General features: G+C 40.3%; 2 protein-coding genes across 5 annotated transcripts in view; one reads left to right on the top strand and one right to left on the bottom strand.

Moving 5' to 3' along the window:
* The window catches only part of STX17 (syntaxin 17), a 34,717-nt gene extending 22,069 nt beyond the window's left edge, over positions 1–12,648 (top strand). For all 3 annotated transcript variants that reach the window (XM_030509903.1, XM_030509920.1, XM_030509912.1), the window contains exons 5-9: positions 2,095–2,314; positions 6,597–6,715; positions 6,802–6,852; positions 8,857–8,943; positions 9,846–12,648. In XM_030509903.1, the coding sequence (XP_030365763.1) occupies positions 2,095–2,314; positions 6,597–6,715; positions 6,802–6,852; positions 8,857–8,943; positions 9,846–10,085 (717 nt within the window). In that variant the 3' untranslated portion in view covers positions 10,086–12,648. The remainder of the gene's footprint in view (positions 1–2,094; positions 2,315–6,596; positions 6,716–6,801; positions 6,853–8,856; positions 8,944–9,845) is intronic.
* A 2,132-nt stretch (positions 12,649–14,780) lies between these two features.
* The window catches only part of ERP44 (endoplasmic reticulum protein 44), a 49,480-nt gene continuing 48,315 nt past the window's right edge, over positions 14,781–15,945 (bottom strand). For both annotated transcript variants that reach the window (XM_030509880.1, XM_030509890.1), the window contains exon 12: positions 14,781–15,385. In XM_030509880.1, coding sequence (XP_030365740.1) covers positions 15,284–15,385 — 102 coding nt within the window. In that variant the 3' untranslated portion in view covers positions 14,781–15,283. The remainder of the gene's footprint in view (positions 15,386–15,945) is intronic.

Raw genomic sequence — 15,945 nt, forward strand, 5'->3', positions numbered from 1 at the left:
CAAATGAATTTTACAAATCAGTAGTTCTTTCTTTGATCGCCTAACATGTATCATGCAGTGTCATCTCAAATTTGTTGTTGAATTAATTTTCTTTTTCTCTAATTATATTTCTACTATCTTTTTCATACACGTTAAAAAAATAATTCTAGTATATATAGTTCTTGCTTTCCCAGGCAAATAACGTTGCCATTCTAAGGCATTACCTGTACCTGGTTTGTATTATTGAAGAAAACCTTTGTTTTTCCAACCACTCACTGGTGTTAATCCATTCTCTTGTTCTGCTGTGAGAAGCATACTCAAGACAACTGGTAAACAGTGCAAGAAGTAATATAATTTATTATATCACCTTATAATGTGATGCAATTAATACCACTTTTATTACAGTCTTTTTTTTTAATAAGATAAAATCTCTGTCCTAAAACACTAAGTGGTATAATTTAAACTATAAATTTCTTCATTTGTAGAAAAAGAGAAGTTGTGTTCATTTTTAGATTTTTAAAAGCCTAGGCAATAAAAAAAACTCTTTACTTTTGCTGTAGACAAAAATTTATCTCACAGGAGATGCCTGCACAGACTCTCCTTGCTAGTTGTAAATGGTTTGTATCTTCTCAAAACTCTTGTAACTAAAGAAATCTTTCTGGTTTATTATATTTGACATTCCAATCAAATAAATATATTTGACTTTCTTCTGGAAAAAGAATATAAATATTGGGGGGAAAGAGGAAAGGTAATCTTCATCCTTTGTCCCTGAAGTTGTCTTAGTTCTCTTTACGAAATGAAAATGAGTTGAGTGTTGCGAATGATTGTATCCTGAAGTGCTGCAATCACCACAGTGGCTTATTATTAAAAAAAGCAGATTTTGAGAAGCAGCCACTTACTTTATTTGTATATTATTTTAACTTGTTGCAACTTGTGTGGGTATTTTGGCAAAGGCCTAAGTTGATCAGAGTCACCAATAACCTCAGTAATTACGTAGTGAATTCAGTAGTTAAATACTTTAATTGACACCCAAAATAAAACAAACTGACTTCTTTACTTGGAGGAGTGGATAAAGTATAAAATTGACAGCAAGAAAATAAAAATATTAATGGGGGTGGCTTCAAGAATAGTTCTTCCTTGTTTTGTGCTTGGCTGATACTGTGGATAAATTAGTTTGCCAGAGAGGATAATAGGTAACATCTGTTCCTTGATCTTTGGTTCTTGTTCTCCTGGTGCAGGTAGCTTAGTTTCTCTTACAGGAAGTAGCCCAAAAAGACTCAACATCACCAGCATGTCCTGGTGATGCCTCACTGCACTGTTCAGGGGCTGCTGTGTTGGGAGCTGCCATCCCCATTTATGTTTTGTTACAGAGAACTGAGTGAACTCACAAGCACGAGCAAATACTAAAAATGCAACAGTCTCAGTGAGCTGGTTATGAGGTAGTGTCACATCCGAGTGAGAAGTGCTTGGAAGTGCAGATGCCTTCCCCTGTGGACAGTGTTGAGCTCTGGTTGAGGTGACTAAATCACTGTCTCGCTCAGTATCACTGTTGGTTACAGGACTATCATCTGCCTTAGGAGGAGTAGGAGGAGGATCATTTACTTGGAAGGGATCATCTTTAGGTTGAGCTACCTTAAGTGAGGAGAAACCTCTTTTCTGCAGAGCACTATATCTATCTGCACTATATCTATCTGCAGAGCACTATCAGAGTGACTCTTCTGCAAGAGCATTATAAATAGACCAGGAAATAGCATGGGGACACAAGATAACAGAGTCTGGAAGACCCAGGATGGATACAAGGAGAGGATTCACTGTGTTATCAGAGGCATGGGCTTTTACAGCATTTGGGGGCATCTTTGACAGGCAAACAAGCTACAATCAAACAATGCAGCCTGGAAAAGAAAAGGGACGTAGAGGAGAGGTGATCTAGAACGTAGAGATTACTTAAAACCTGGGTCTTGAGGGTTGGGGTTTTTTTGGTCTTAGTTTATTAAAACTTATCACTTTTAACGAATATTTAAAGATATCAAGATGGTAATTGCTTCCCAACCACCGAAGGTGTCTGGTGCTCTTTCTTACATCGTAAGCTACAAAATAACTCTAAACTTGTTACAGCAACTCCGCTCCAATATGAGAGAGATGGAGAAACTCTGTTTGCGAGTCCGGCGGGAAGACATCCTGGTGCTGCAGAGAATGATAAATCCCGTGAAAGAGGAAGCTTCACTTGCCATAAAAGACTTCCTGCAGCTCCATTCTCAATCTGCAGAAGAACTTAAAAGGCAACTCGAAGGACAGGAGGATGCCTCTTTAACCAGATCTGCAACTGTAGGAGGAGGTAGGAGAATTTAATTTCTTCATCTATTATATGTATATTGTTGAATCCAGTCTGCCTTTCATTCAACCAGATATAAATGAAGTAAGCAAATGAGATTTCAGTTGAATAATAGTTAATCAAGAAGTAGATTTCTTTCCCTACACTTCGCTTTTCTCAAGACCTGTGACTGAGTTTTGATAAGTGGAGAATGGCCTTCCATGGCAAAGATCCTGTAGCCTTGGATCTTGAAATAGAAGACTGTTCACAGGAAGCAGAATAGTTGATCACACTTGATCATGTGTGAATAATCATTTAGGCCATTTTCACTGAATTAGTGCTTGCAACATCAAGAAGAAAACAATTTTTATATGACAGACAGTATAATACGCCACTGCTGAAATGTGTGGAAAAGAGGAGCAAGTCTCTATATAAAGGAGGTGGTCTCTTCCTGTAGCATTTTAACTTGGCACCTGACAGAAAAGCAGAAAACAGTATAAATCCATTTAAATAAAAGGCCTTGAAAACATGCTGTAACATGCTACAAGTCAACATGTTTGCTGTTCTTCCCTCCTTTGTGTACAAAATGTCCTTCATTCCTTGTTCTACCATTCTGTCTTCAGGGGAAGCCCTTACTATGCTGTGGTACTGGCCAGTGTTCTCTGCTAATGATCTGTGAGAAACTTGATACAGCAGGATTAAATCCTTCCACATAACGGTAGTTAGTTTGATTGCTTTTGTTTAAATTTGTTGGAAAATTTCATGTGTCTTAAAATCAAAAGAGTATTTTCAGTCCATGACATTGTAGAAGAACCTGCCATCAAATTTGATTTCATGACCCTTCTTGTTGCTACAAAAGAAGTACAAGAACTCTTTCAAGTGTGATTAGCAAGCTAGTGAGTCTAATGGTCAAACAGGGAGAAAAGTAGGTTTGAAAACTGGGATTGCTTTCAAGAATGTCATGTGCAGTACTATCAGAAAGACTTAAGAAGTCAAGATACATCAAATAGAGAACCATAGGATGGTTTGGGTTGGAAGGGACTTTTGAAGACCATCTAGTTTGACAAATCTGTAGGTACCTCATCTGGGGCGAGCTCATTGTTCTCAGCCTTGTACTCTGAGTTTTAGATGTTTATGCACTGAATACCAGGTATTCAGTGACCCCCTTCATCAATATTAGCCATTGCTTTCAGGCTTTTTGTGAGCTCTTCTCTGTTACACTGAGAACTAAATTTAAAATATCTCTTCTTTTGGTAACGTTCTGCAGTTGTCCTCAATATATCCTGGTATTTCATTGGAAAGGCCTTGTCCCAGCTTATTGCTTTTCTAACAGTTACACAGGTGGTAAACGGGAACTAGAGTTTAATTTCAAAGAACAGGACTGCTTTTTTAATCTGAAACACCATTAAGGTATGAAGGACACTGACCATGATAGTACTTCTGAAAGACAAGAAATTGATCAGAAAGACTGGGATGAGAAGAACAGAAAAATATTACTGGAATGACACGCTCCTGTAAGTCTGCTCGAGAATAGGGAAATAATTCACCCCATTTCAAGTGGAATACACAGACAGGCAGACAACTAAATGCAATTAAACAGGTATTCTTTTTTTCAAGTTTGGCTGCCCGTGAAAGCAGCTCTGTTGAATTGCTAACACAGATGCAATATATTGCCTGTTCTTTTGTGCTTCGGGGCTGCAGTCTTGAAAGCAAATCTTGGCTGCTGATCTTAATCAAAGGAGCTTCAGTATGCCCATTCTTTGTAGCATGTTGCTTCCCATCTGGTAGAGGAGGAAGGAGTTTACAAATTCAAATCGCCCATTTAGAAGGCATGTCAGTGATATGATGTAGTCCCTTCCCCGCTTCGCCACCCTCGGCTGAGGTCCAATAGAAATGGAATTTAATTGCATTTTAAACAAATATTAACAAAAGGTGAGACTCCACTCTTAAAATTACTAAAATCTTTTAAGCAACATATTGAATCTTCCAGAGCATTAGATTTTTATCTTAAGTGTAATGAGGTGCGAAGCTGCTCTATGATGAAACCTGCGGAGGTGTTTTGTATTACTGCATTTCTGGGGAGATGGTGTAAGTGAACTGGTGGAGCCACTTCCATTCTCTAGTTCTATTAAAATTGGTTAGACCTGATAAAACGTGAACTCGTGAATATAAATTTCTTACTCATGCTTTCAGCCCAAACGTGACTTCGCCTTCTCTTACCCTTCCTGTTCTTTACCTCAGTATTTTGAAGTGAGTAAAGAATTTTCTTGAGGATTTTTCCCCCGCTATTTTTTATTAGGAAATGGTAACAGTGTAAACCTGCTTAGAGTTTTCAGTTCTCCTGAATGTGTGTCATGCAAAACTTCAGCATCATTTATGTACTTTGGAGGATGTGGTTTTCTACAGGTCAACACAGATTGTTAAGAACAGACCAGAGTAGGGAGCACAATTTGTGAGGAGGCCATTTTGCTTAGTGAGCTTTTTTTCTGCTTTTGCATTGTGAATATTTTAATTTCAACCAATTTAGCATGCATGTGACTGATTAGGGAAGAGTACGTTCTTCTTAGCAGAGGAAACTTGATTTTGAAATAGGATTGTGAAGGATTTAAATGGAATGAAATACTCAAAACCCATGTTAAATGTCAGAACATTTAGCAGATTTGGTTTCTCCAAAAATGAACACATTTGGATCTATGAATTACTCTGCTGAAAAGGGAGAAGCAACATTTTAGAACTGAGTACATAACATTAATTAATCTGATGTTATAAATCAAAAATATGTTGTGGAAGAACAGGTGATGATTGTAGGAGGTGAAGTGCCTTCCATGTCCATATTCTTGAAGGAAAAGGGGTAGAAATAATTAGAAAGAAAAACAAGCCCAAAATAAACCCCAAATCACTTACTCCATCGTTGTTACTCTGCTACTCTGCTGACTTAGTAATTACAGCTGAACATCAGCTTCATTGATGTTAGACTTGTATTGATCTGAGAGTAAGAAGATTAGGTCCTTAATGTATTTTGAGGTACTGGGATAAAAATGTTCAGAAATGGACAAATGGTTATGAAAATGTGTAATTTTTATTTTATCTTAAATTAATTCCATGAATAAGCATGCACTATTACTGGTTTTTAAATAAATATGATCATTTTTATTTGGTTTCCATTGTTCGTACCTGTTGTAGTAACAGTTATAGAATATTATTACAGTACCTTGGCACATTCACTGTTTCTAAGGATTTTAATACAATATTTACACTTTAGTATTGTTAGACATATCTAACCAGCCTTCCCCAGGTTAAGCTTTCTCTTGATACTGCCCTCCCGAGGAAGGAAACATCGGTGACCTACTAAAGCAGCCATTTTCCTTCAGAAATTGAAGTTGTCTAAATTAACCCATTCTTTGTTTACACACATACATTCTCCAGTCTGCCTTTTATACTCTCAAGCTATTCCCAAATCCTTGCTATGACAAGCCAAACTTGTTTGTTGTTATTCTTTATTAGCACATAATAACTTGTCTGTAGTCATTCACATGTCCATTACATTCATAGTGGCTCGAGACCAGGCTCTTTAACTGGAGGAGGTATGTGTGTGTCTATTCATTGTATCTGCTCTCCCCCATGCCGCCTAGCTCTCTCTCATTCCCCATTTTTTCCACCATACTTCATCCTAATGTCCTCTGCATTCACCCCAGGTGATTTAGAAAGGAAGGTACTTGAGAATACCTCCTTTGTACCGCTGAGCTGCAGATGTTTGTCATCCTCACAGTACTGTTACCTGGCTGGATCCAGCACTGAATGCTGGGCAGTGTGGTACTTGGTTTTCGTTGCTTTGAAAGCTTTTTCCTCCAGCTTCTTTTAGTCCCAAATGGCTGAAAATCAACCTGGTAGGATACTAATCATAAAATGAGTAACTGTCTGTTCAGTTTCGGAAGCACACTGTTTTTGTATGTCGTATGTAAATGACAAGTTTTTGTCCCAAGCTCAGTTTTCTTATCTTGAATGATGATACAAAGTTAAGCAACTGACCCTGAATCTAGGAGTATAATTTTAATGTTATTCTCAGAACTGATTGTGAAAGTGGGCTGATAGAAATTAATCCATTTCTTCAGCAATAACTTCCTTTTCAGAAAGTGTCTATTGCTGTAAGACTTTTCCCTATATGATCATTTTCAGGGCTGTCACTTGGCTTGAATTAGGTTAAGTATCGATTTATTCTTGAGAAGCGTTGAGAGTGAGAAACTTTGCACATCACCTGCATTCTGATTCAGTGCATTTATTTATAAACTTCATGTTTCTCATTCAGAAACTTTACATAACACAGAAGTGAAGGACGGCTCCCAAAGTTTAATCCAGATCTACTCCCCCCTTCCTGAAATACCTCAGAGAGAAAATGCAGCTGAGTCCTGGGAAACTTTAGAAGAGGTATGTTGGAACTCCCTTAGTGCCACGTTGGTGCTCTTGTTTTTAGCAACTACTGCAAAATAACATTTGGGTTTTTTTAATTGTAGGGTTTGATTGAGCTTAGCCAGTTGGTGACTGACTTCTCTCTCTTAGTCAACGTAAGTATTAATTCTGCATTCTATCCTAGATGGAGTCTTGTACAAAAGCACGGCAATTGGGTAACCCTAATTGGGCTAAAAAAAGATGAGCAATACTTGTGCCCATAGTCTGAACTCAGACTGAGCTGATAGCACTTGGTCAAAGTGACAGAATAGCAGAATAACTGAAATAGCTGAATTTATTCAGTCCAGTATTCAGGACTACAAAATCCTAGTCACTGTTAGGAACCTCAGGAAAATGCCAGCCGAGGGAGAGCTGTTTTCCCCTCAGTGTGCCAAGATGTCTGCACAAAGGTGCTATCTTTGCTACTTGGGACCTATGGTAGATACACCTATAGTTTCCATGCTGGTACATTAGATACTTTCCAGAGTTGTAGGTGTTTACATCAATGTTGACATCAAACTGTCTAGCATTAAGCTGAAATGTTTCCTTTTGATTTTCAAGTGCCAACAGAAGACGAATATTCAAAAGGATTAGTTTAAGCCCTCAGCTCCTCCTTCCCTACATTGGTGACTCATTGCTAAAAGTTTTATTTGTGGCTTTCCTGTTGATTCAGGCTCTGTTAAAGTAGTTGTATGAGGAGGCAAGTCTTCCATTTCAGCAATAGTGCTGGTAATTGTGCCTAAGCTCTTGTCACCGGAGCACCTACTGATGTTGTAGCCAGTGCCCTGGGACACAAGCTAAACCTCAGCAGAAGCCCTACAGTGCTGACCGCAGGCTTGTACCCAGGTTCCATTTGTTTTTACCATTTCTAATTGTAATGGTGCCGACAGCCTCCACTGCACAGGGCGGGTGTTTCTCAGGTACTTCTCACTTAATCAGGAGTACTAGAAAATTCTGAAGTTCCTCCCACCCTCATCATGCCCCTTCTCTGCTCTCACAAAGCTGCCAAAAGGTCTCCATCATCCACACTGCCTTCCCAATGTCTAGTTCTTCCTGTGCCACTGGGAACTTAAATCCACAATTCTCATCTCCCAGTGGAGTTCTTTAATCTTCTGACTGTTGGGTTAGTTGGGATAAACTGTTTTTTAGCCTTTCTGCTGAGGATGTGCTGCTTCATGTAATACAAACCCCCCTCCCTAAGATTCATTAGGCTGGAGAGGGGCTGCAGAAATTGTTACTCAGTAGCCTAAATGTTAGCAGTTTTAGATAAAAAGGAGGAGTTCCTGTTCCCAAGACTTTCTGGATTTTATATCTTACTGTCATTCGATATAATAGGAAGCATCTGAAGTGTGTGGATTGGATTGAGAGGAAGATACCAGTTTCTGTATTAGAAAGAGGGAAAAGAGTTCAGAATGCCTCTTCTTTTCAGCTGAACATTAGCCATAGCGTTATTTTGTGACATAAAACAGCCTGGGTACTGCTGAGATTAAAATAAGAACAAACCAACCCACAAACCCCTTTATCTTCTGCTCCACTGTTCTCTGAGGAGAGACTGCAGGGGAATTTGACTGCATTTGGAGAAAGGGAATGTTTTTTTTAAACTCAAAAGTATGATGCAGACCAACATCAAGTGTATTCTCAGTACTGTCACTACTGAATTTGTAAGGTTAAGTCAAGTCAGCATTTTATACTGTCATAATTAAACACATATTTAGATTTCTTTGTGCAGCTTTGTATGTTGGAGTTGGTACATGAAACTCAGAAGGAAGAAAAAAGGCTAGTTGGGATTATTGTTCCCTTCAGAATGTGAGCTCATCTATTCACAGAAAAGATTTAGAAATCATATGTTTGGGGTTTTTTTCCCCTCTAACTGCAGCAACACATTGTATAATACCCACACCATATTATTACTTAATAGTTAAGCTATTTTTGAAGTAAGTTTGTAGTTTCAGCACAGTTCATCAGATGCTATTAATGAACCACCATGAAGGCTGCACGGCTGTGGTGTGTAGCAGATGAAAAGCGGCTGTGGGGCCCTGATTACAGGCATTAAAATGGTGTGTATTGGCTCACTGCTGCTTCCCAGCAGGTTCCCTCACTCATAATTCCTTTGCATCTAGGCTCAGCAGGAGAAGATTGACAGGATTGAAGACCATGTCAACAGTGCTGCTGTGAATGTTGAAGAGGGAACCAAAAACTTGAGGAAGGTAGGGATCTGCTCCCGCTGGTGAATCAATGGTACTCTGCCTCCCAGCAATCCTCGGTATTAACCCAATTGATCTGCCGTCTTTAATGCTGAGGGAGCCAGCAATTAAGGAAATAAGGAAGAAATGACCCACAGGTAGCAGGGAAAAAAATAAATCAATCTCTCTCTCTTGTAATTTTCTATCACACCCAGGCTACTAGGAAATACAATTTTCTTTTGCCTTTTTATATGCTGTTCCGGTGCTACTTTGGTTTATCTGCAAAGATGAGCACAGTCAGCAATTGGCTTATAAGAATCAAACAAGCGTAAAACTACAGGCTGATGATAACATGCAATTTCAATCCCATTCTATGTAGATGTCAGTGATAGTTGCGGGTAAGCCAGAAACCTAGACTCAGGCATGTTACTGAAAAATCTGAGCATTTGCTCAGTTTCTCATTTGATTTAATGATGGACACCAGGAAATAAATCACAGAATGGTTTGGGTTGGAAAGGACCTTAAAGCTCATCCAGTTCCAACCCCCTGCCATGGGCAGGGACACCTTCCACTAGACCAGGTTGCTCCAAGCCCCGTCCAACCTGGCCTTGAACACTGCCAGGGATGGGGCAGCCACAGCTTCTGTGGGCAGCCTGTTGCAACATGTGCATCATCAACCAGATCCACGTAAAAGGGCCTGGTTCACAACTGTGTACATACATGAGACAGCTCAATTTTGACTTGGTTTTAGTACGTTGTCATACATGTGGGACAGTTCATCATCATTTTTAAAATGCTAATTTGTAAAGTTGATTTATCACTGAGCATTCAAGTCATTGCCAAGAGCAATGAGGGGAAAACGCACATCACCACAGGCAAGTATTCTAACTCTTTTGTGTTTGTCTCTTTTTTCTCTCCCTTTACAGGCTGCAAAATACAAGCTGGCAGCTCTGCCCGTGGCAGGTGCAGTCATTGGTGGAGTGGTGGGGGGTCCGATTGGTCTCCTTGCAGGCTTCAAAGTGGCAGGAATTGCAGCTGCAGTTGGTGGTGGGATTTTGGGTTTCACAGGTGGAAAATTGATACAGAGAAGAAAACAAAAAATGCTGGAGCAGGTCTCTTCCAGCTGTCCAGAGCTTTCTCACCAAAGTGCCAAAAAGTCCAGCTGAAGTACAGCTTCATCGCTAGGAACAGAAGTGTGGTAGCCACGCTAATGACAGATTTGCAGCCTTACGCTTTAAATACAAGGCTGAGTTGTGTGAATTTTTACAACAGTACTGTTACTTGGGAGGGTGAAACAGTAACATCAGAAATTCTCTTTTCAGATGTGACAACATCAGTCCTTTGAAAATTATATGGTTAACTTTTCATTACGAAATCCTTAGGTGAGCTCTATGCACAGCTGTAGTGATGGGCAACGGGTGCTTCATGCCAAATTTGCACAAAGCGTCTTGCAGACAATACAAGAGATATCTGGAAAACCCTAGTGCTTTCCTGTGAAAGCCATCCAAAAGCTGGAGCTTTTACTGCGGTGCTCCAAAGAAAAGGAAATAAGCTCCATCTATCTTTCATGGTCAGAGTACTTTAAATTTATTTTCATTTATCTGGATTTCCAAACTCCTCCTGTGTATACCCACAGGATAGTACTGACTATGCCTGGCCAGTAGCGCACAGGGAAGCATTAGCTGCCATAAGAAGACGTGAAAACGGTGGGTGAGCAATGTGGAAAAAACCTTATATATATCCCACATCTGCCTCCATCAGCCAAATCCCATCAGCATTATAAGCAGCTTTTCTCCTTTTTCAGGTACTTTTTAGTTTGTAAACTCATCTTGTTTAATTCTTAGCTACACTTAAACAGTCCAAGGAGCAACCCTGCATGGCTGCTACTGGGGAATAAGTAATTTTCCATGGCTGTTCAACTCCTTGGCTTGTCCTGAGAACACCAGACAGAATGAAGGGCTGAGCTCTGGCATTCTGAGCCTGAAGCCCCATCTTACTTAAGCAGCACTTCCTGCTAGATGTTGCCCTTGCTTCTCATGTCCCATCACTGACAGTGCTGTGGTGGGATCGCTAAATAGCCTCCCTGGCTTCTGCAGCCAAGCCTGCTCCCTCAGTGGTCTTCATTATGCCTCAAGGGCAGCATTAAGCACCAGGTCACAGGCTGGTGCAGCAGCATCAAGGCCCTTTAAATGGTGCCAGTGTCAGCTGCCAGCCCCAGGGGATGGCTGTGTTTTGAAAATGTCAACCTGATGCCGTTTGCAGTAAGTAAACCATCCTTGCGTGGGTCACAGGCACACCTCGTGTATACCCTTCGGTTCCAAAACTTGTGCTTCCACCCATACTGTAGAGTAGCTTCTTGTCCTTTTCAAGATTTTGGAACATGCTGTGGAGCCTGTGTGGGGTGAGATGCTGACAGTGCTTTTGCTAGGTTTTTATAGTGTACCCTCCTTCTTTTACTGCTTAAGAAGCCTTTTGCTTCTGAAGCTTCCATTGTTAAAAACGGAAGTGTTAACATGGTTTTATTGTCATATAATCTACTGTTCAGCACATGGTCCTACCTCCATCCTTCAGCACAGTTCCCACACTACTGCTGCTACTGTTTGGGGAACAGAAACTGAGGTTGGGAAGCTGCCTTTTAAAGATTTTACATTGTTCAATTCATCCCAAGCTCTGCTTGAGCCTGGTCTTATTAGGTGAACACTGAAGTCAGTGGTCAGTGATAAGGCTTCCCTGGCAGGGAACACTGTCAAAGAAAGCATGCTACAGAGAGAGTTCCCTTTTGCAACCATTACTTTGATATCATCATTGGGAATAACTGCCTCCTCATGACACATGAAAGGGTTTTGAGCCTGGAGACACTGTAAGCAACTGTTAGTTACAGCACAAATATCTTTTTCTGAACAGTTCTTCCGTATTACTTTTAAAATGTGATTGAAATTGCTATCACTCAGAGCATTGCGTCTCTTAAGTGGGTCTGAGGCTCAGGGAAGCAATGTGTGCAAGAATAGTTTTCACAAGTAATCGCAAACATTGTCAGAAGTGCATGTGTTAAAGCCACAGTGCCTACATCTGTAAAATCAGCTGGAGTGGAAAACGTGAGCCCAGTCACTCAGCTCATTTGCTCCTGTCAGGCAAAAAGCACTTTTCTTTAAATGCATTGACGACGTATGTAAGCACATTTAATGAGCCTGTAACAACTTCATACTAAGGCTGTTCATTGCTTTGGTATATCACTTCTACATTTAAAGGAAGAAACTAAGAAACTGTGGTTGATTCTTTGTATGATTTTCAAAAGCTATGTCTGCTTTCCTATTGTACGCTTCAAAGCCTTGCGCATTGAAATGACAGCAGCCACAGCAGAGACATCGTGGACTCCAGCCTCTCCCCCCAACTGGACTAATGCCAAGACAATCTGAATTCATAAACCTGAATTCCCGCTGCAGCTTATACAAACTGAGCTCGGTATGCACTCATTTTATGAAACATCCAGCACAGAAACTATTCTTCCTCCTTGCGTCTGTAAGGAAGCAACTTCAAAACGTTGTGTACACACTAGATTTGAGACACTTATTTAAGCTCTGATTTTTAAAAACTGGTGGGTTATTTACATATGTGAAGAAATATGGGTATCTGAGTAACCAAACTAGCAGTTCAAGTGCTAGGTACGTTAGAAGAAATGGAAGATATACATGATTCTTTCAGCCCAAATAAAACTTTCTGCCTATGAGACTGGTTGTAGTATTTACTGAGAACATCGGGGTTTATTTCTTGTAAGCACCTAAAAGATTAATCCTTTACAAAAGTTATTAAAATACCTCCATTACTAAGATCTAAGAATCTTATATTGAGTTACCAAACATGCTTCAGCTATTGAAATATTTACATTGACTGAAATTAACACAAATTCCTAAAATGTCACATGCATATAGTAACTCCTGCACATGTGCTAGCTCAGAAATGGACTCCTTAAGTTCAATTAAAAATGGGTTTGTTCCATCTGGGGATAAGACTCACATTTTTGACAACTTCCCATGAAAGCCTTACCAAGTGTTGAAGGGAGTGGTTAGCTGGGCACCAAACGGTTAAAACCTTTGATGCAGATGATCAGAGCTGAAGGGCTCAATTTAAAACATTTGCTCTCTTGCCAAATTCTTGGTATCATCAGGTACTGCAAAGCTGAAGCGCTACTTCAGCATCATGTTAGGCAAGCAACCCTAGACTTTAGCTGTTAACCTTCTGCTTGCGAATAGCAAAATCACTTGCCAGTTCTAGAACCAGGTCAGTGGTCATCAAGAACCCAGGAGAATCAAGTCCAGCTCCCAAGAAATACACAGTGAAATGACTTGAGTGTGTAACTATCATAAAACTATTACATCTAGTTGTCTAGTGCTAAGATGCTCTGGGAACAAGTCCTTACTCAGAAAAGCAAACCTGGATTAAAGAAATGGCAGGGGGAGTTGTTCATCTTTTTCACTGTCTAGCTGAAAAGCACCAGCCCCTGGACTGTTGGGTATATGATGAGGTCATACCCCTCTCCAGAAAGAGAAGTTTAGACTTCTTCCACCAAACAGCACTTATAAATAAGAATCCCAAGATAAAACAGGAAGCTCAGAGGAGCAAAATGAGTACTTGCAGGTCCCATGCAGGAATTGACTAAAATTTCAGGTGCCCGAACAACTCCACTTGTTCTGTAGCACACCCTGCAGATAACAAGTGACAGCCTTAAAACCATACCCTGCTCCCATCTTTATACTCCAAGCAGAAGGTGGTATATGACTCTGCTGCCAAAAACGTTTGATTTGGCACGAGATGGAGAATGGGCCAGAAGAGCTGGCTTTCAAGCACCTAATGTGCGCTCCAAAACACAGATTCACAAAACCAACAAAAAAGTAAAGCTGGAAACAAAATCTCGGAATACTCTTTTAGCTACCAATTCTGTACTGCTCAGTTAGCTGTAGCTCAGGGGTGGCTGGTCCTAGCAACTCTTTCCTCAATCACCCCCTAGAAAGCTCGTGTTCCTGTGGCTGCAGGGGCTTGGTGCAGCAGGATCTCTTGGGATCCACTTTTGCTCCAGCTGCACCAAGACCAGGTCAGTCGTAAGTCAGTAACTGAACAGGTGGCATCTAGCTGAAAGGAAGAAGGAATCCTCAACTGTGAACTTGCTGAAGTAAAAATGAACCCAGTAGTCCACCTGCTCAAAAGGACAAGCTTCCTTCTAAGAACACTAAACCTTGGGGGCACAAGCCACACACCTAGATTCTTTGTAGTAAGTGTACTGTACAAAACCAATACATCTCCAAATTGCACCCCAAATTAACAGGTATTTTTCCATCTTACAGTTTCTGTATGTTCATCTCACCAAACAGCTTGAAGATTCATTGAGAGAAGCCCATATTCTGGTATTATGCACATGAGAAGAGCCCACAAGGAAAGTAGTAATTCCTTCTTGAGCAGAACTCAAATAATATGCAATAAATAAGGCACAAGCCAAACAAAAAGAACAAGAAAATGTGCAATGGTTGGTTGGGAAGTCTGCCAGGAAGGCAGGGACCCAAATTACAAAACCCAAAACCAACCAAATCTTAACACACATACAGAGATTAACTGAAGACTGACAAAACTAAGACGGCATTCCAGTCCACCCCTAGTCCTCTCCTACACTAAAGGATTCCCAACATTCATGTGCTTCTAACACAACTGTGTAGATAACCTTGGTAATTCCAGGGACTTGGGCCAACACAGCCCTTTCATTCCAAGTACAGCCATTATCATTAAAACTTCCCCTTTCCTCGCTTGGTATTTTAATAGTCAGAATTGTTTAGTTACTTAGACATTTACACCCAGTAAAGCACCACACAAGATTCTGTAAAACTTTAATTTATTCCCCTCCCAAGTATCCAGAATAGAAGACCCTCTTAAGTTGGAGAAAAATGTGACAAAGAAATAGATTACCAGGATAGCTGTTACCATGAAGAAGAAAAAGAAGAAGAAAGAAGCACATACTACCAAGGTTACACAGAAAACAACCCAAAAGTCCTATTTAATGGGATAGTGCAAGTTAACAGCATGTCTCTGGCAAGGATACCTTCATTTGGATTATAAAAGTTTTACAGAACAGAGTTAGATCAAGAGTCTGGCTGGGTCTCTGCTATTTCACTATAGCATTAAGAGCGTACTGGTTGAAAGATGCTGTACAGAGTGACCCACCAAACAAATGTATTTACAAGCCTGGGGAGAAAAAAATTATTTTTCAGTTTATTCAAAATAAAAATACACATAGAATTATGAAAATATAGGTTTACTATTTCCACCACACAGAAGTCAATGCTGCTGTCTGAAAGGCTTGCAAGATTATTTCAAGTTTTTAAAGTTCATCTTTTTCCCTCAATAAGGTGTACCTATGTTCACTGGGTGCCAGTTTCTGGAATGAGCTCTCTGGTGGGCTGCTTGCTAAATCCTGAATTGGCTGAAAAACAGAGCAAACAGTACAATTGCTTGTTAGACTCAGTTTAGTAATCAATCACCACCATTAAATGAACTTTTAGCATTAATTGTGGGACTGCATGATGTCCAGCAGTCTCACAACTCAGGTTTTTTTGGAAAGCACACTGTAAGTCCCAAGTAGGTGGAACACACACGCACACGTTCATTAATTAGGCACCATCAGTTAAAGATATTCGTCTTGTTGGCACATCTCAAAGGTTAAGGCCATCACACAAGTTTCAGTACAAGTGACTGAGAAGTTTTTCAACTGCGCCCCACTGCATCTTTGTTTGAGTCTATCTACCACTTGCTTTGAAAGCATGAGTTTGTGTGCTTGCTTTTAAGATACACCAGGGCAAACATCACCGTGACATCATGGCCGACATCTTCTAGAACTTTTCTATGGAAACTGAAAAAAGCAACCAAACAATGATGCAATTCAAGGGACAGAGATGACCTAAGACAGCAGCCTCCAGTTTAGTGAAGGCCACTATTTCCATCGCACATGGGTACACGTCTTCCACAAGATGGCAGGATGCCATA

The sequence above is a fragment of the Strigops habroptila genome, chromosome 1 (genome assembly GCF_004027225.2).
Source record: "Strigops habroptila isolate Jane chromosome 1, bStrHab1.2.pri, whole genome shotgun sequence".
In the NCBI taxonomy this organism is placed as follows: Eukaryota; Metazoa; Chordata; class Aves; order Psittaciformes; family Psittacidae; genus Strigops; species Strigops habroptila.